The 20,118-nt window shown below is 45.1% G+C and overlaps 1 protein-coding gene across 4 annotated transcripts in view; it reads right to left on the bottom strand.

The window, feature by feature from the left end:
- The window catches only part of SFMBT2 (Scm-like with four mbt domains 2), a 178,164-nt gene that overhangs the window by 79,025 nt on the left and 79,021 nt on the right, over positions 1-20,118 (bottom strand). For all 4 annotated transcript variants that reach the window (XM_010853150.1, XM_010853147.1, XM_010853148.1 and 1 more), the window contains exons 6-7: positions 19,653-19,899; positions 10,774-10,871 (exon numbers count right to left, since the gene is read on the bottom strand). In XM_010853150.1, the coding sequence (XP_010851452.1) occupies positions 10,774-10,871; positions 19,653-19,899 (345 nt within the window). The remainder of the gene's footprint in view (positions 1-10,773; positions 10,872-19,652; positions 19,900-20,118) is intronic.

Genomic DNA, 20,118 nt, shown 5'->3' with positions numbered 1-20,118 from the left:
ACTGATTAATACTTAGAACACCACAAAAGCACTGTAAGTGGCTAGAAATTCAACCTTACTTACAGCACCACTGTAAGAAAACAAAACAAAACAAAAACAGGAAAACAAACACATAGGTAAACAGTGATTACGGGCTTCCATAGAAGTTCAGTAATAAAGAATCTGCCTGTCATGCAGGAGATATGGGTTGGATCCCTGGGTCAAGAAGATCCCCTGCAGGGAACAGCAACCCACTCCAATATTCTTGCCTGGAGAATTGCATGAACAGAGGAGCCTGGCGGGCTACAGTCCACGGGGCCACGAGACTTGGAGACGACTTAGCAACTAACCAACAACGAAGTGTGGCAAGTGGGATCCTAGTTCCCTGAGCAGCCAAATCACAGCAAAGATAGCCAAGATGGACTGTGTTTCTAAATTCTCAAGTGTTTAGAATTAAAATCAAGACACTACCTAGCAGCCTACAGGCAACAGCACAGGGGCCCACAATCCAGACTTCACTATTTTTTTTTTTTAATTATAGTTTCTTTACTTTGCCAGCAAAGGTTCATCTAGTCAAGGCTATGGTTTTCCAGTAGTCACATGGATGTAAGGGTTGGACTATAAAGAAGCTGAGTGCCAAAGAATTGATGCTTTCGAACTGTGGTGTTGGAGAAGACTCTTGAGAGTCCCTTGAACTGCAAGGAGATCCAACCAGTCCATCCTAAAGGAAATCAGTTCTCAATATTCATTGGAAGGACTGATGCTGAAGCGGAAACTCCCATACTTTGGCCACCTGATGCGAAGAGCTGACTCAGGTGAAAAGACCCTAATGCTGGGAAAGACTGCAAGCAGGAGAAGGGGACGACAGACGATGAGATGGTTGGATGGCATCACCGACTGGATGGACATGAGTTTGAGTAGGCTCTGGGAGTTGGTGATGGACAGCTAGGCCCGGCATGCTGCGGTTCATGGGGTCACAAAGAGTCGGACACGACTGAGTGACTGAACTGAACTGATAGTTTCTTTAAAACGCTGTGTTGGTTTCTGCTGTACAATGAAGTGAGTCAGCCCTAACCCTCCCTCTTGAACCTCCCATTCCACCCGCTGGATCATCACAGAACGACGAGCTGAGTTCCCTGTGCTAGACAGCAGCTTCCCACTAGTGAGCTGTCTTGCACATGGCAGTGTACATATGTCAATGCCACTCTCCCAACTCGCCCCACCCTCTCCTTCCCCAACTGCGTCCACATGTCCACTCTCTGTGTCTCTATTCCCTCCCTGCAGATACCTCCATCATTACCGTTTTTTTTTGACTCGTTATATATGTGTTTATGTGATGTTTGTTCTGAACTCTCGACACAACTGGGCTTTGAGATTTTCACCATTACCTTTCCTGTTGGACCAAGCTGCCCTCTTTAGCAGGTCTCAAAAGATTTTTTCCAACACACGTAAAAACAGGTTGTCCCCACTGTGCTTTCTGAGTTCTGTGAGGCAAGGGCTACAGTTCAAAAACCCAGAACATGTGAAGAATAACACGCACAAGCCCCTCCTCTGGTTTCTCTAAGTGGCAAAGGACGAGCATTACATAAACTGATGTGATTCACCATCCCAGAGAGGCTGTCCTGTCTGAGTCTTTAAAGAGATGAGAAAGAGCAAGAAAGTGGGGGAATTGCAGAGATTGAGCTCCCAAGCCTGGGTGTGCAGGACCGGAGTCCATGTTAGGGCAGCCCAGGGCCCACCACTGAGCAGAAACTCTGAGGTCAAGTCAGCAACACCAGCAGGATCACAGGGCTCCAGCCCCCAGGCCAGTGAGAACATGATCTGCTGTCTAAGACAGGCTCTCTTTCAAAGAACCATTGGGTTTTAGTTGACGAGAAAGAAAGAGTCACCACGCGTCACACATTTTGTTCAGTCGCTAAGTCACATCTGACTCTTTGTGACCCATGAACTGCTCCTCTTTCCTTCACTGTCTCTCAGACTTTGCTCAAATTCATGTCCATTGAGTCAGTGATGCTATCTAACCATCTCATCCTCTGCCGCCCCCTTCTCCTTTTGCCCTCAATCTTTCCCAGCATCAGGGTCTTTTCCAACGAGTTGGCTCTTCACATCAGGTGGCCAAAGTACTGCTTCATTATTTGGTATCAGACATGCTGCTGGGTGGAACAGGGACTGTCATGCTCAAGAAATTAAGTTCGGGACCTACAGAGGGGGCCTCGAGCAAATTCAGGAAGAATCCAAGGGTCCCACCTGAAGGCCAAATTCAGCTACAAGTCTTATGGTGTTGCTGTATTTAGCTGCCCAAGAAGGAAAGAAGTCGGTCGCCATAGAAACCGTAACCTGACAACCTGTGGTAACAGCAGTTCACACTGTCTCTTACCCCTTTGGCCACACCAGACAGAATGAGAAAGGAAAGCTCTCTTGGCTACTCTTGACCTTCTCTCTCTGGCCTGTGACCTTGGTCTCAGATGAGAAAACAGAAGAGGGTTTCTCGTCTTAACTAAGGGTTAAGTTGACAAACACACCAACAGGTACATAATTCAAAGTTGGAAAGAGCTAAAGAAATACCAGATGTGGATTGTTCCATGTGTTACGAGCACAGCCTGTACACTCTGAGCAGTGAAGAAATACGTGCACGGAATGTCTGTCTTTATGTGTCTGTGGGGGAAAAAAAATCACAATGGCCACACAGAGTATCTTTTTTTCTCAATTAGCCTTTTCTCAGTGGTCCCTTCTCTCTGTTTATCAAACATGAACTTATGGGAAAACAAGGAGCAATGAAAAGTGAGACAGGCATCACCTAAGATGAAACCAAACTAGGCTTAACTTACCACTTTGTCCTTAGTAGAAGCCCCTTATTTACAGATGTCAAGGGCACTTAACATCTATAACGCGTTGTCAGTTACAGATACATAACTTTGGATCCGTTCAACCGCTACCCAAGTCAGAGACGACAGAGGCTGAGCTGTGAGGGCGTCACCAGGAGACTGGGAGTCTTATCCAAGCACTCCACCAGGCACACCTTTTACCTGCTGTGAGTCCTGACAAAGTCAAAGCCTCAGCTCTCACGACCTTGAACCCCTTTAACCTCCACCACGGCCACATGTATTGATGGGAAGCTGGTCAAGGCGGCCACGATGGATGGGAACTTTTATCCAAGTAGAGATTTGTACTTATGTCTTCACTAGCCTACTCAAGAAGACATACTGAGTGCTCCCTATGGCTGAAGTGTTGAAGGCGCCAGCTCATGAAAATAGAAGCAATCTGCTCTCATGGAGCGTACATTCCAGGAAGAAGAAATGGAGCAGACCCAGAGAAAGCAACCTGATGCACACGGCATCAGGGGATAAATGCCAAGCAGGCTGCAAGGCTGGGGAGATGGCGTGAGGATGCTTTTTCTGACTTTAAGCAGAGACTTGAAGACAATGAGGGGGGTGAGAAGGGGAAATCACGCTCCAAGTAGAGCATCACCGCAAAGGCCTGTGAACGGGCATCTCTGTGCCCCGGACAGATGGCAGAGTCTGGTGGCAGAGCAGAGCTGATGAGGCCTGTGAGCAGCAGAGGTGCTCAGAGAGCACGTGGGGATCCCAGCATCACACGGGGTCTGATCAGGAACCACACAGCAGAGGAGTGGCATGATCTGAATCCTGTTTCAGAACAATCCGTCTGGCTGCTCTCAGAACAGACTGCAGAGGGGCCATGAGTGACCAAGCCCAGAAACAAACTCTGAGACGGACGCAAGAGTCCAGGCAGGATGGTGGCTTGGACTAGGGTGCTGGTGGCGGACACAGTGAAGGGTGAGTGGACTCAGGATTCTGGATCCTTCCAGCAGAGCCAAGAGGCTCCTAGACGAGCGGAATGGAGGCGTGCAGACAAGAACAGGCACAGGAAGCAGGCCTGAGAAAGGCCTGCCTCCAGGGTCAGGAGGCAGGTTAACAGGACCCAACAAGGACGTGAAGTCTTCCCTAAATATAAGAGTGGCCCACTGCACCCACAGTTTGTACCAACCATACAGTGTATACCAACACCCCTAGTTTCCCTCCAGGCGGCCGGAAGATGGGTGCCTGCTGGGCAAAGGGCACCTACAACTGCCTGCCCCCCACGACTGCCCCGACATCCTGAGTCTCTCCCGAGCACCCCCAGGACATGTTGGGCCAACGTGCTGCGGGAGGAATTAAGACCATCCTGTGCACTTTCTCTGGAAGAGGACTCTAGGTAAAGAAGCGTGTGTGGGGGGGTTTCCAGCATTCACTGCATTCATTGTCTTTGCTGATTTTGCCAGCTGTCTTTTATTCTTTTTAAGGAAGCTTTTTTTTCTTCCCTAATTTTACTTGTTTTTGGCTGTGCTGGGTCTTTGTTGTTACGTGGGCTCTCTAGCTGTGGGAGCTCGGGGCTGCTCTCTAGCTGAGGTGCATGGGCTTCTCATGGCAGTGGTTTCTCCTGCTGCAGAGCACAGGCTCTAGATAGGGTTCACTGGCTTCAGCAGTTGCAGCTCCTGGGCTCTAGAGCACAGGCTCAATAGTCGTGGTACACGGGCTTAGTTACTCCTGGCATGTGTGATCTTCGTGGATCAGGGATGGAACCCACGTCTCCAGGGTTGGCAGGCAGATTCTTTATCACCAGGCCACCAGGGAAGCCCCTTGCCTGCTGGATCCCTCACTGTAATAAACTACAGCCGTGATTATAGCAACCTTGAGTCCTGGTGAACTACCAAACCGAGGAGGGGGTAGGGGCAGATCCGAGGCCCCTGACCTGGGAAGCACGCTGGCGTTTCCGGCCCCTACCTCAGTTCTTCACTTAGAGCTCCCTTGACTCTCCCTTGACTCTCCCGCATGTCTCTAAATAGCTTCTTCCGCATTTCAGATTGAGGATTTAAGCTTTTTTTGTTGCTGTTAACGAATGGAAAAGAGTATTCAAACAATTTCGCTTCTTCAAGAGGTAAAAATGAAGAATGGACCTTAGTGACATTTCTTTTTTTTTTTCCTTTTTTTTTTGTATTTTTTTTCTAATTTTATTTTATTTTTAAACTTTACATAATTGTATTAGTTTTGCCAAATATCAAAATGAATCCGCCACAGGTATACATGTGTTCCCCATCCTGAACCCTCCTCCCTCCTCCCTCCCCATACCATCCCTCTGGGTCATCCCAGTGCGCTAGCCCCGAGCATCCAGTATCGTGCATCGAACCTGGACTGGCAACTCGTTTCTTACATGATATTTTACATGTTTCAATGCCATTCTCCCAAATCTTCCCACCCTCTCCCTCTCCCACAGAGTCCATAAGACTGTTCTATACATCAGTGTCTCTTTTGCTGTCTCGTACACCGGGTTATTGTTACCATCTTTCTAAATTCCATATATATGCGTTAGTATACTGTATTTATGTTTTTCCTAGTGACATTTCAAAGAACGTTCTTCCCTTGCAATTACGAGGTGTGGTCACGAATGAGGTGCTCTGAAGAGTCCCTGCTGTTCCTGGGCTGAGCATCTGTATTCCTCTAAGGAAAAAGGATCTGTATTTCAATCACCTGGCAAATTAGGAACTGCTGTTTCTCATTTGCAGGTCTTTTTGATGTACATGGGAGTTGTCCGTGAAACCTCTGTAATTTAACATTTGCAAACAAGAGGGGTCACCATGGCAGATTACGATTTATTTATAAGAACTGCAGAAAATGAAAAGCAGCAGTAATTATAAAAGGCTTATGAGCGTCTCATATATGAAACACTACATTGATTATCATTAGATTCTTACGGTCTAGTCTCCCTTGGTCCTATTTTTAAAACTTAACTAAATTCCCTCAAATCCACTCTTTATATTTTAATACATACTTCCTGAATTAGAACTGAAGCAGGTAAGAAATCACTGGCCAAAAACTGATTTAGCCCTGTCCTTCATTTTTCATGACAAAAAAACTCTTAAGAGAAACCCACCCTGGTAGTCCCTTGTGAAGACAAAAGTAAAAAGTTTTCATTGAAACTGGGGCATTTCACTTTATCTGACAGTGGGATGTATCGTAAATATATGATGGCTTACAAAGGTAACATAAAATGTTTAAAAAAAAAAAAAAAGCCAGTGAGAGGCCTTGCTGATTTGTAGCACAGGAATATATATGTAATATTTTCTCTCAAATAAATTAGTATTGTTTTTGGGATTAGTCTTTATCAAATCTATTGGGTCTCTAAATGATGAGACTGGTTTTCAAGAACAAAAGTTCACTATTTTCCAATAACAAAAAATATTTTTTTAATCCCTTCCCCATTTTTAGCACTCATTCCATTAACTATTTATGTTTCTTCTGAAGATACGTTTTGAAATTTATCTGCACTTTTCAAATAGGGAAGTTAGAATTCTCAGTAAAATATGGCATCCGAAAATCATTTAATGTCCTCTCTCCAATCAAGGGCAATAAATTGTCTCTTGTTTTAATTCAACTGCTAAGAGTCTGAATCTCATCCCATGCCCCCGTGTAACATATCTGAATAATTTACCTCCATGCATGTGGGCATGTGGAATTACTCAGTAGAAAATACTACTCTGTGGTTTCTGAGATCACTGTACATACATGAAATATGGTTGTCCTGGGTGGAACCGCATCTCTTTAAAAAAAAAAGGCACATCCACCAAGAACCTGCGAATCTGACCTGGTTCAGAAAAAGGGTCCCTGCTGCTGCTCTCAAGTGAAGCGGAGGTCACGAGGCATCAGCACGGGCCCACACTGAACGGTCAGTGACCCCACAGGGGAAATCTGGACAGACACGCAGGGAGAGGGCCACATGCAGAGGGAGGCAGAGACTGCGCTTCGGCTGCAGTCACATCCAAGCAACAGCAAGGACCGTGGGCAGCCCCCAGAAGTGAGGACAGACTCCAGGGACCCTTCTCCCTCAAAGCCTTCTGGGGGGCACGCTGCCGACACCTGGGTATTCACTGCAGTCTCCACGACCGCGACAAAGTGCATGTCCGTTGTTTTCAGCTACACAGCTTGTGGCACGTTATTACAACGGTCTTTGGAAACTAACACGGTGGTCGTTCTCACGATTTCAAAATTAACTGTACAAACATTCACTGCATACAAAGTCTGGTTCAGAAAATTTCCCCTTTCTTTTCCACCAAACTGAAATAAAAGGTAACATTTATGAAAGGGTTTCATAAGCTTAAGAACACAGAATTTTCAACTCAGCCAATTTTTATTTATTAAGTGCCCACTCCATACACCCTTAGGCCCTGTGAAAAACAGAAAACATTCAGTATCTACTCTTTAAAGCAGCGACTGTACAGCACAGGGAACTCTGCTCAATACTCTGTAATACTTTAAGTGGGAAAAGAATTTTAAAAAGAATAGACACATGTATATGTGTAACTGAATCATTTTGCTGTACACCTGAGACTAATACATCATGGTTAATCAACTATACTCCAAAATAGAATAATTTTTAAAAAGCAACTGTTAATTATAAACAAAATACTGAGGATGAGGACAATTCTCAGGTACCCCATGAAAATAACATGGTTTCTAATAGAAAACATTAAAGTGAGAGAAGGAGGTAACTGGTGTTTTTGAGAAAAATATAAACAGTTATGAAACCCTGGAACTGGGTCAAGAGCACTATGCAGAGTAGCTACTTAATAAACAGCTAACAAGTTAATTATTAGTTAAAAATATACATGTGTGCTGTGTTGCTTCAGTCATGTCTGACTCTTTACAACCCCAAGGACTGCAGCCCGCCAGGCTCCTCTAGTCATGGGATTTCCCAGGCAAGAATACAGGAGTGGGTTGCCACACCCTCCTCCAGGGGATCTTCCCGACCCAGGGTTAGAACCCATGTCTTTCACATCTCCTACATTGACAGGCAGGTTCTTTACCACTAGCACCACCTGGGAATCTCCTAAAAATATATAAGAATTATTAATGTTTATATATTTTGAGTCTTGGTGTTCATAATTCTAAACAATAAATCTGCATATCCAATGACTCTGTGACTATTCATATATTACTAACTCAAAATATTTCAAATCAACGAGTAAAATGAATTTGTCTGTTCAAGAATTCATTCCATATTTGAGAAATATTTACTGAATATGACTTGCCGCTCCATACACCCTTAGGCCCTGTGAAAAACAGAAAATATTCAGTATCTACTCTTTAAAGCAGCGACTGTACAGCACAGGGAACTCTGCTCAATATTCTGTAATACTTTAAGTGGGAAAAGAATTTAAAATTCTTTTCCCACTTAAAGTATAGGCCAGGAGTTATGTTTCACTGAATGAATGACATGAGAACTTTACCCTACAGTCCAAGCTACAAGACTTTAAAAAAAGGGAAGTCCCGGATAAAGATGGCAGATTAAAAACCCACATTAATTTCACCTCTTCCTAGATGCTAACCAAAATTATAGTAAAGTCTTTTAAAGACACAAAGCCACTCAATCAGCAACTAAAGAACCGAAGCTAAGGACCTCCCTGGCAGGCCAGTAAGACAGAATGTGGCTAAGACTCCATTGCAGGGGAAGTGGGTTCAATCCCTGATCGGGGAACGAAGATCCCACATGCTGCTCGGTGCAGCCAAAAGAAAAAAAAAAAACAAGAGAAGCTAAAACACACATGAACAAGGAATAACTAAACTTACTCAACAGAGCCAATTAAGCCTCCTGCAGGAGAGCTGAGACCCAGTCCTATGAACAGGGCAGAACCTTCAGAAGCTCAGAAACCAGTAACAGCAGGTATGTCTCAAACTGCGGGTGAATGGAAGGTGATAAAGCAAGAAGCGTGGGGGGATTTCTGAGAGGCCGTCAGACCCCAGGCATCCTTCCCTCCCCAACTCTACAGACCAGGGGTCCCCAAGTCTCCTGTGAAGAGGATGAAGCAGGTCGCCCCTAGTCTGTGGGTGCAGGTACATACAAACTCAAGGTGGAAACCCCGAGCCCTCTTTCTGCTACTCAGCTTCTAGAACGCAGGCAGCTGGACCTGAACCCCTGGTGGGAAGTTGAAATTCTCCTCCTCCGAAATCAGCTAAAGAGAAAAAATCATCATACAAAGAAGAGGCTCCCGTACAAAGGAGGTCCTGCTACACGGCCCAGCCCGCCCTCAGCATGCACATCTCCCTCTTACTCCAGGGCATGGTGAAGGGTTCTCAGACACCCAAGGACAGCCTCGAGCGAGAATGGCAGAAACCAGAAGCAACGTGGAGAAAGCAAACTATTCCGGGAGAAAAAAAAACTTGACAAAGTCAATAATTCCAACAAGAAACACTCATGATTCCAGGCTGAAAAAACAGGAGGCCATAAACAGGAGCAGTCACAGAAAAAAATGCCAAACAAGTGCTCGTGGAAACACAACAGCACACGTGAGTGGAGAAAACATCTGACAGCAGAGCAGACGGAGCCGAAGACGAAAAACTGAAATGAAGGGAAAAAAGTTACAGTGCCAGGCTGAGAGCCCCACATCCACATAGTCACAGGTGAAGAAAATAAGAGAGACGGAAGACAGGACTTGAGAAGAAACACCTCTAAAATTAAAAGGCGTGAGTGGCGGTCACCCAACGTACCCTGCACTCTGGATGGACACAGACACCTATAAAGGTCAACCGTCGTGAAATTTCAGAAGAGTGGAGAAAAAGAGAATATACGGTGCCAGAGGAGGAAAGGAAGAATGAGTAACTCCGGATTCTCGACAAAAGGGACAGCCGACCTAGAATTCTAGACCCAAGCTATCAGAGACGTACAGAGACAGAACCACAACTCTTTCAGTCCCTCAGGATGAGGGCAGGGCAGGCTGCCAGTATGAGAGGCTGGGCTGTATTTTATCATCTTCGTAACCTGAGGACAAAACGGCAGAGTAAGCCAGCTCCAGATTGTTAATGACACTTGACTCGTCCTGACCACGCTCTGCAGAAGGTCCCAGGGCCCCCTTGAGGCCCCGCTGCCCAGAGCAGATGGGAAGGTTCGAGTCATTGCACAGAAATGTGGTGCTGGGTGTGTTCTGAGAACCTGAGGTGGACAAGCAGAGACTGTAAGCCGTGGACTGCAATCTGCGTCACTAAGGGATGTCCAGCACCTGCAGTTCAGGATGCAGTCTGGCTGATGATCCAACTAGCTCCCCAAGGTTAGCTCAGGACTGTGCCTACGTAACTTCCCTGAAAACTCAGTGGAAGGTGAGGCCTGTTTAGCACCCAGGCCATGTCTGGCTATCTCCACTCCAGAGAGCAAGAAAATGCCGTCTCCTCCAACAATCAGGGCTGGTCTTGCTCCTCATGTACATGGTCAAGAGTAAGTCGTGTAACGTTAAGGAAAACATAGGTAGGTAGTAACAGGACACGGACAGGCAAGGACATGGTTAACACCAAAGTTAGGGATCTGGTTACCCAGAGCCAGGAGTTGTCTGAGCCATCATGGGAAACAACATTTTTTTATCAAACAAATAACAAAATTAGATTGCTCTATTTTCTTTGGTTTCTTTGGTAAGGAGTGAGAAGGTGAAAATGAGATTTCTATAATCTTATATGACGGAAAAAAAAAACCTGTAAATCTTGAAAAAAAAAATTTAGTCAGATTCGGATTATCTCATAATATACTTATTAATTATTTAATAAAAAGGTTCTAAGCATTATCTTGGAACGTGGGTATTTGGGAAGATTATAAAACCGAGCAAAATGGAACAGACACCGTTTTAAACAGTTAAAATGAACACCAGTCAAGAAGGTAGCTTTTTAAATAGCGGGAAGTACTGGGAGGCAGGCAACTCCTTAAAACAGGGTTTATTCTTGAAAAGAGTAGATAAACTGCAAGGAATCAACATCTTACCTTAAACACTTCCATTGGAAGAGGAAACTTAGCAGCGTCAATAAGAGATTTCTCCAGAGCACGTTTCCACTCTGAGTCCGTCTTCAAAGGATAGATTTCTGTATCAACAGCAAATCACATAAGAGTTTAAGGGCTGAAACGTTCTACCGGGTGGTTCTTTGCTCAATTTTATCTTCTCAGGGTTTCATAGTAACTTGGCAGGCTCAGCGGCCGAAAGCATTCACACCCTGCCCGCCATAAAAAGCCACCTGCTAAAGAGATTTCCTTGAGTTAAATAGCAACTTGGGATTCTGCGATCCGAAATAAAGAATCGACTTAACAGGGCTCTTCTTCAGGGACTACCTGCATGCATTCTGTATGTAATTTGATGGAATACGTCACGTTCATCACACCTTCATCCATCCTCAGCCCCAAATTCCACACATCACCGGGGAAGTCATATCCAATGATGAAGAACTTATTATCTGGTAAGTTTCTAAATAAGAAAAGACTCTTGTCTGGCGTTTTCGGTTATTACAGCCTATTACTCACTAAATCTCTAAGCTCTCATATGCTAAAAATAGTCCACATAAGCCAGGAAATTACGAAAAGGTAGATTAAAATTTACCAACCAAGTTTAATATTTGTACTTGAAATGTTGCTAACACATCACATGGTGCCCAGGTTTCTGCCCACGGTGGGGAGAAGGGATTTACGAAGGGAGGTTACACTGTCTGAATACAAAATTAGAAGAACAAAATTGGTGAGCGCTGTTTTTACCAGTTGCTGAAACTGCAGGGGAATTTTATGATCTGATCTCAACAGATTTAAGACCTTATCAAAACAGGATTTGCGGAAGCACTCACTTGAAGGAGATATGTTTATACCTTCGCTATATCAACTCAGGCTACTTCAGACAGATAGCTAGGATATGAATATCAATTTGAGCACAGTTAAAAGGCAACATTAAGCCTTTGGGGCTGTATTTTTAATTTCTTGCATGTCTGCTTTTTAGCAGGCAGCCATATATTTTGATGCTCATAGCGTCTGAACTCACCTTGAGCTTGAATCGCCTGTGTTTTAGCAGTTTATTCGGTCTTTGCAGACTATCACAATTATGGTGGGCATGCGGTGCTACCAGAGGGGCCAGGTTATCAATGCCTGCCTACCGTCAGTCTTGTCAGCTATGTCAAGTCCCATAAAGGATACTTAATGACAGGACAGACTCTATTTATGTAAATTGTCTATAATCCTTCCTAGCCTCTTATTTATGCTCTTACACCTCTGCAGAATTCTTTCCCCCAATTTGGTATTTCAGTATCAGAGCAAAAATAGAATGAGATTCTTTTTGGTAGACACATTCAGGGGAATATAGTTAGCCACTCTCCCAATAAACACCTTTGCAGAGAATGGTCCCTCCAGCCTCCACAGGTGAGAAGGCGGGGGGCCAGAGGGAGAAATTACTTATCACAAGGTCCCACAAAAAAGGAAGAGGGACCAATTCACGGAGCCTTATGAAGTGTCCCGGGAGGGTGAGGGGGATTCCCTGGGATGCACTGGTGCTCCAGCTCAGGGCGCTGCATCAGAACCTCGGGAAAGAGGAAGGCAGTTCAGGTTTCTGAAGCACAGCCCAGAGGACACCAAGCGCAGCAGCTGCAGAGGGGTCAGATGCGCCAAACGTGCTCAGTCGCTCAGTCCTGTCCATCCCTTTGTGACCCCGTGGACTGTAGCCCACCAGGCTCCTCTGTCCATGGGGATTCTCCAGCCAAGAATACCGGAGTGGGTCGCCATGCCCTCCTCCAGGGGATCTTCCCAACCCAAGGATCGAACCCACGTCTCCCACATTGCAGGTGAATTCTTTACCACTGAGGCACCAGGGAAGCCCCAACAGGCGGGGGCAGGAGGGAACAACAAACAAGATCCTGGACTTCCTAAGTAAAATAAACCCACTTTTCTAGGGTTCTGGAAGCAGGTCGATGGGGAGCTCGATGTTGTAATAAAAGGAGAACCAAATCATACAAAAGGAGAGTGACTTCTAAAGACAAGGTTAAAGGAAGGTCTGCAGACATACAGGGAGAGAAAAAAGAACAGAAAGTACCGCTCCCTGAACTCCCAAGGTCTGTAACTGAGGACTCTTGAGGCAGGAGGAGCCCCTGAGACAGAGAGGAGGGTAAAAAAAAGAGTGGTTAAAAATTACCCAAGGCTGAGTAACTAGATTCCAACAAAAAAAATTTTTTTTTAAATACTAAGATAAAAGGGCTGCTGAGTATCACCAAATGATATGCTGAAATTGAACGAGTGGGATTATGGTCTGACAAATTATTACATAAATTAATGTAATCTTTACCTCTAAAGAGAAAGGTAAGAGAAACCATATTTAACCAAAGAAAGGTAAAGAGAAACCTTTAATTAACCAAAAAATTAAAAAAAAAAATTATTCAGGACCAGAGCAACGGAAACCCAACATGGTCAGATCCAAACTCAGATCTGAGCAAGGAGATGGGCAGCGATTTCTCTGGGGCTCAGAGAAATGCTCACAGCCCTCCTGACAGCTGGCAGAACAGGACTGGACCAGTCGTGTCACCCCAGGGGGCTGAGTCCACCTGATGCCGTATCTGTTCAAGCAAACCAGAGAGAAGTGTCATAAAGCCTAGTACTTTGATCTGAATATAGGTCCCCCTAAAATTCATGTTGAAATACTCAAGGTGATGGCCTTAGGAGCTGGGGCCACTGGGAGGTGACGAGATCATGAGAGTGGACCTCCCAGGATGGAATCAGTGTCCTTTTATAAGAGAGACCCCAGAAAGACCCCTACCCTTTCCTCCAGGTGAGAACACAGTGAGAAGACACGTCTACAAACCAGGAAGTAGGTCCTCATCAGATACTTAATCTGTTGGTGCCCAGATCTTGGACATCCAACCTCCAGAGCTGGGAGAAATCAATGTCTCTTGTTTATAAGCCCCTCTTTCCCATCTGTTACAGCAGCTGGAATGAAGGAAGATACCTAGGAGATCTTGCCAGACTTTCATCTCTGTCCTACAATCTCAAGATGCTTTGCCTTCATGCTGAGGATATTAAATTCTAATACAGAATTTAATCCCACGGCAGGGCACACTGTCTTAAAAGGTGAAAAATTAGCTGCAGTTTTGTCAGGACCCTCGGCCACCTGTAGAAGCTAAACACCTCCTAGTTTCAACAAGCAGAGAACAATAGTCTGTATGTGTGTTTCATTAGACCGAGAGGTACTTGGTTATGCCAGTAAGTTTATGGACAATAAATAGCACCATTAAAAGAACATAAAACATGTTTTTAAAGTGATCGTGTTGCTGGTAATTAAAAAGTGTATCATGTCCATTTCTGTTGGTAAGAAGTTAAGAGGCAATTAAAACCCGTCCTGACTCATCTTGAACTAGAAACCTAAGTGCAAACGAGGTGTCCACCTCTGCAGACTGGCCATCCATCTCATGGAAAGTGCAGGAGGAAAAGGGACGAGTGAAATACTCATCTCACAGGCTGAGGTAAGCACAGGCTTGGAGGGGCAGTCCTCTTTATTTATGCACCCCACATCCCCCCATTCCCTCCCCTTCTCCACCAGCCTCGGACCAGTGAGGAAAGGCTCGACTGTGCTTCTTCATAGACGCTGGGAAGTACTGTGGATTGAATGCTTGTGTCCTCCCAAAATTTGTATGTTGAAGCCCTAACCCCTTGATGTCATGGAGCTTTGGGAAGTAATTAGGTTTAGATGGGGTCAGGAGGGTAGGGCCCCCATGATGGGATTAGTGCCCTGGCAAAAGGAGACACCAAAGAGCTCTCTTTCAAGTACATGCTCGCTCTCTGTCAACATACAGATAGAGATACACATATATATACATCTCCATGCACACACAGAGAAGAGGACAGGGGACTTCTCTGGCGGTCCAGTGGTTAACGCTTCATGCTTCCAGTGCAGGGGATGTGGGTTTGATCCTTGGTGGAGAAATAAGATCCCACATGTCATGCAGCACAGCAAGAAGATTAAAAAAGAAGAAGAGGCAGCCAGGTGAGGACCCAGCAAGAAGGCGGCCATCTACAAATCAGGAAGAGAATCCTCACCAGCACTCAACACTGCTGATGCTCTAACCCTGAACTCCCATCCTCCAGAACTGGGGATTTGTGTTTTCCAAGGCTCAAACCCCTCAGTCAATGGTATTTTGTTAAGGCAGCCCAAGCTAAGATAAAAAATAATGATTGATTTTGGAATAAGAAACAGTTCATGTAGGAAGCATCTGAATTAGATTGAGAAACGTCTAGCTCCAGGCACTATCTAAAATAAAAAGAGGGGGGATTGGGGGGGTGCGTGACATAAAGATTTTGAAGGGAAAAGATATACAAAAGAATATAGAGATAAGGATCTAAGGATTTTTCTTAAACCTCAGAAGTTTCATCTCTTTAGTTTCTGCAAAAACATGTCAGATTCTATCTGCTTTCTAAACCTCCAAAAACACAAAAGCAGGTGATGCGGGGGGAGGGAGGTGAGAGGGGGGTTCAGGATGGGGGTATACATGTATGCTGCTGCTGCTGCTAAGTCGCTTCAGTCGTGTCCGACTCTGTGTGACCCCATGGACTGCAGCCTACCAGGCTCCTCCAACCATGGGATTTTCCGGGCAACAGTACTGGAGTGGGGTGCCATTGCCTTCTTCTGTATACATGCATACCTGTGGCCTATGCACGTTGATGTATGGCATAAACCATCACAATATTGTAAAGTAATTATATTCCAATTGAAATAAATTTAAAAATTAAAAGCAGGTGGGGCCTCTCAATGACCCCTGGACCTCAAGAGCCTACTTAAATTTCTTAGAAAATCAAATACAACCTTAATACTCTAATCACAGATTGAATATTTAGAAAACACCAATCACCTGAGTAACAGCAGCAAAGAAAACATGGGGAGACTCCCATTTTACAGATGTGAAAACTGAGGTTCCAAGTAGAGGAACTCACCCAGATGCTCTGCGGCCAGTGACAAAGTGGAAGGAGAGGCCCACTTGGACCCTGACTCCAAGCCCAGGTTCTTTCCCCTCTGTCAGGTTTCTCAAACTCTAGTCACATGGAGACCTTTTTAAAGGAAGAAATTCCCATCCTGAACACCACAGACCTCATATCCTGGAGCTGTCCCAGGAGTTAAAGAGATCGCATTTCTACTTGCTCAGAAGCTCCACTAACACTTCAGGGCAAAGTGAACAGCACAGTCTAGGGGTATCTCCACCAGGCTCTCCCCTCCAAATTGGCTTCCAAACTCCCATCAATGATTTGGTTCCTGGAAGGTGGACTTGGCTAATTCCTTCCTTCTGTCTTCTAGACACATTTGAATTTGTATTCAGTCAACTCACTTGACACATAGTTACTGAGCACCTACTATGTGCTAGACAGGGTGTCAGGGGGCACAGCAGAGACTGGGCCATGCACTTTGAGTTCAGCATCCAAGTTCTGGATGAAGTGAGGGCATGAGAAAGCAGTCTTCCAAAAGAGGAGACACACACAGAAAAGTTGGGGACCCCAGAGGAGGCCGCATGCCAGAAAATGAGCATATGAGGGGAGGCATCAGGGATGCGGGGCTGGAAAAAGAGCTCCAGATCTGTCAAATCATGCTCTGCCTTCCATTCAGCACTGAAGAAAGGGCACCTCTGGATTCCCCGTCCCGCCCTGATAACACCTGAATCACCAAGGACGCAGGAAGCCACTGCCCTCCCATGATCACTGGCATTTCACCATCTTCCGTTCCCTCATCTGGTCTTTGCTAAAGCTGGACTCTCCTACCCCTCAGCACCTGCACCCCTGATGGCGGGTGGAGTGGGGTGGCCACACCCTCTCTCTAATCGCCCATCCACCATCCCGTGTTCTCGGATTCCATCCAGAAATGGGATGCAGGCTTCTCGCTGGCAGACAGCATAACAGCCAGCACCTTCTCCAGTGTTTCAAGACCTACTTGCCAGGTACTACTACTGCGTGTCCGACTCTGCGTGACCCCTAGACGGCAGCCCACCAGGCTCCCCCGTCCCTGGGATTCTCCAGGCAAGAACACTGGAGTGGGTTGCCATTTCCTTCTCCAACGCATGAAAGTGAAAAGGGAAAGGCAAGTTGCTCAGTCGTGTCCAACTCTTCGCGACCCCATGGACTGCAGCCTACCAGGCTCCTCCGTCCATGGGACTTTCCAGGCAAGAGTACTGGAGTGGGTGCCGTCGCCTTCTCCGCAACAGGTACTATCTACCACCTACTTCTATACCTCTACCTGTACTGAAGAGTTGAGAAATACTGTGTCCTTTAAGAAACAGAAAGTATCAGGAAAAGAAAGGAGTTGTCAGCTCAGCAAAGAGGACAGGGTGACCTGGCGCAGCCTCACTCTCAAAGTCCAGGCAGCCCTCCAGGCCTGCCGTTCCTGAATATTCCACCCTTGGCAGAAGGACCCCCGAGGATGGCAGAGACTGCGGATAGAGAAGCCTGAGAATACGGAACCTGTGGATGGGAAGATGGCGGACGCAGAACATCAAACCTGCAAATGCAGAAGGTCAACTGTACTGCGTTATTTTATACCAGGGACTTGAGCATCACTGGATTCTGGCATCTGTGGGGATCCTGGAACCAATCCCCTGTGGATACCAAGGGATGACGCTGTACCCAAAGTGCCCCTTATCTGCCCTCCTTGCCCACCCTTCCATCTCAACTTCTTACCACCTGTCAGTAATGAACACTTTCATTTACTTAAGTGTGTTTGGGAATAAGACAGTCTAGTGCTTTCTGTGCCAGTCTGAAAGCTGACTCCCACCTAGACTTCGGTCAAGGAAAGAGCACTGCCATCGTAGTTTAACAAGTCACATCGGGTCCTGAAACTAATTTATAGAAACCCAAAGGACTAGATTCTATTCCCAGGTGTTGGTCTGCTGAATCAGAGATGAAGAAGTCAGAGTTCATCTTCTAACTATTGCATCTGAAGAACTCAAAATCATACTTGGGGTGACCTTTCACCTTTTAATTTCTTCTTTCCATCCACAGCCTTTCCTGTTGACAATTTACATGTTGAAAATATAAGTTCTTGATGAGGAATACCTTTCCCAAAGGCTTTAACTCTTCAGTGAAATGAACAATTCATGGTCAGAAAATTACTATGAGTAAATACAGTGTATTCTTGTCTTATAAAAACATCAAATTATCTTAGAGAGAGAGGTCTCTTCCTTTATTCAAGTATTTCCCTAGTTTCTAGAGGGACACTTTCCATTCTGGCCATTGAGTATGAGCAGAGGAGAAGGGCGTTACACAGAGTTTAAGAGCTATTAGTCATCCTTTGCTTTGCTATAAATTTATCCTGGCAATTATATATTGCTCTTAAAATTTTACAGCAATTAGATACTGAACTAAGATTTACACACCCAACTTTCTACACGAAATAAATTTCTCCTGTTAGGTCATGAATCCCAAGGCAAACCTTGGGAGCTAAGGCCTCTCCTCACAAAACCGACAGGCCTTTCATTTGTAATCATATCCCCAGACTACTCAGGATATAAGTGGATTTCTTGCCTGCTTCTCATAACATTGACAAGAACAATACTAATAAAATACCACATTACAGGTTTATACGCCTGTCAAATCCAACACAAATGCAAACACATGACATGGAGAACCAAGACACTTTTCAATTAAAGCTCTTGACTGATGGAAAAGGGAAATATGACTCCTCTGCTTCACTCCTCAAGACGAACTCTGGCAACTAAGATGGGAGGGGAAAGGCTCTGGCAATTTTAATGAAGGAAAGAGCCAACTCTTGGCTTCCAGTAAACCTGTGAAATTGACCAGAATGAAAATCAGCAAATTTGGGAAGATGTACTCCTTCCTTGGCATCTTTAATTCCATGAGAATCCAACATTTTTGTTCTACAGCTATCTATCAAAAAAGGTTGATAAGCCCAGTAGGAGGCAGCAGGGGAAATTGTGTGGAAGAAGAAGGGGACCTGGGAATCTGAATTCCAGCACATTCCTCCAAAAAACTGTGCAATCTTAGACAGGTAGCTTAAACTCAGTCTCAATTTTTCTCTGCCATAAGAGGAAATATTCACCCGAAACATGTAGCACTTTTTTGGAATCAAAATAAACAACCTAACAGATGTAAAATCACCTGGCAGGTAGAAAACATTCAAGAATGGTTATTTTTGTAAACTCTGAGGTTTTTGCCCAATTGGGTATGTCAGGAAGCATGATGTCATCTTCTACCCAATTAAATCTGTGGAAAGGCATTCGTCAAGGTACTTGAAGCTATTTGAAAATCTATGATGCACCAGTGGAAAAAAGCATGATGGTTTTCTTTTTTGCTATTTCCAGGTCAGGACAGATAATGTAACGATAAGCATTTTATTTGAATCTGCATTTTACTTGAATCTACAGATGGATGAATGGGTGGGTAGATGAATCTATGGATAGAAGGTTGGATGGGGGAATGAATGGATGGATGGATGAGCGGGTGAGTGGGTAGATGGATGGATGAATGAATGGACAGATGGATGGATGGCTGTGGGTAGAAGGGCAAATATTTCAGAACCTACTTGCAAGACTATCAAATTCCTAAAGAAAAGCAGAGAATATTGTCAAGTCCCCATGCACTGGGTCTTTTATTTCCAAACCAGTGATTCCAAAGGAACCAGATCAGCTTTTCCACAGCCTCCTGCTCTGCTTTCTCATTTCAGAACACTGTTCATTGAGGTCTTGGGTTCCATTCACAACAGAGAGTGTTTCAAGTTAAAACACTTCCTGCGCACGAGTACAAATGGGAAAGACACCACAGAGCTAACACATGTTCCAGAGAGACACCCAGGAAAATAATCACATCTCTTCCGACAACATTTGAGAACGGCTGAAGCTCCCGCCCCTTACCTGAAGGTGGGTCCATTCTGTATTTATTCTCTTGACACCAACCAACTGGTCGAAGTCTGTAATCCAAGTAAAACAACCACTGGTCATAGGATTCAGTGTCCTCCAATCCCACATAGCGAAGGCGTAATCTTCCTCCAGCATTCTCAAGCACACTAACTATCCAGTACTGAAAAGGGTTCTGAGAGTCCTGCAGCTCTATTAAGGAATCAACTGTAATGAGGTCTATAGGGCCTTTCCCTCGCAGAGGCTGTTTAAACAGAAGCAAAACTCCTTATTTTAAACTTTATTTTCAGGTTCTCATGGAAACAGATGACAGCAGAAGATATTTTTTTTTTTCCACACCATCATCCAAGCTATTGGCAAACAGTCTGGTGTTTCCCCTCCACCCCCACCCTCCCCTCCCACCCTCCAGCCCTCCCACCCCACATCCATCTTTCCCAACTCAGTATCCAGCAACAAAACCACA

Source organism: Bison bison, unplaced genomic scaffold, assembly GCF_000754665.1.
Source record: "Bison bison bison isolate TAMUID 2011002044 unplaced genomic scaffold, Bison_UMD1.0 scf7180017864323, whole genome shotgun sequence".
In the NCBI taxonomy this organism is placed as follows: domain Eukaryota; kingdom Metazoa; phylum Chordata; class Mammalia; order Artiodactyla; family Bovidae; genus Bison; species Bison bison.
The sequence above is the reverse complement of the archived record's forward strand: the minus strand, read 5'-3'. Positions and strand labels throughout refer to the sequence as shown.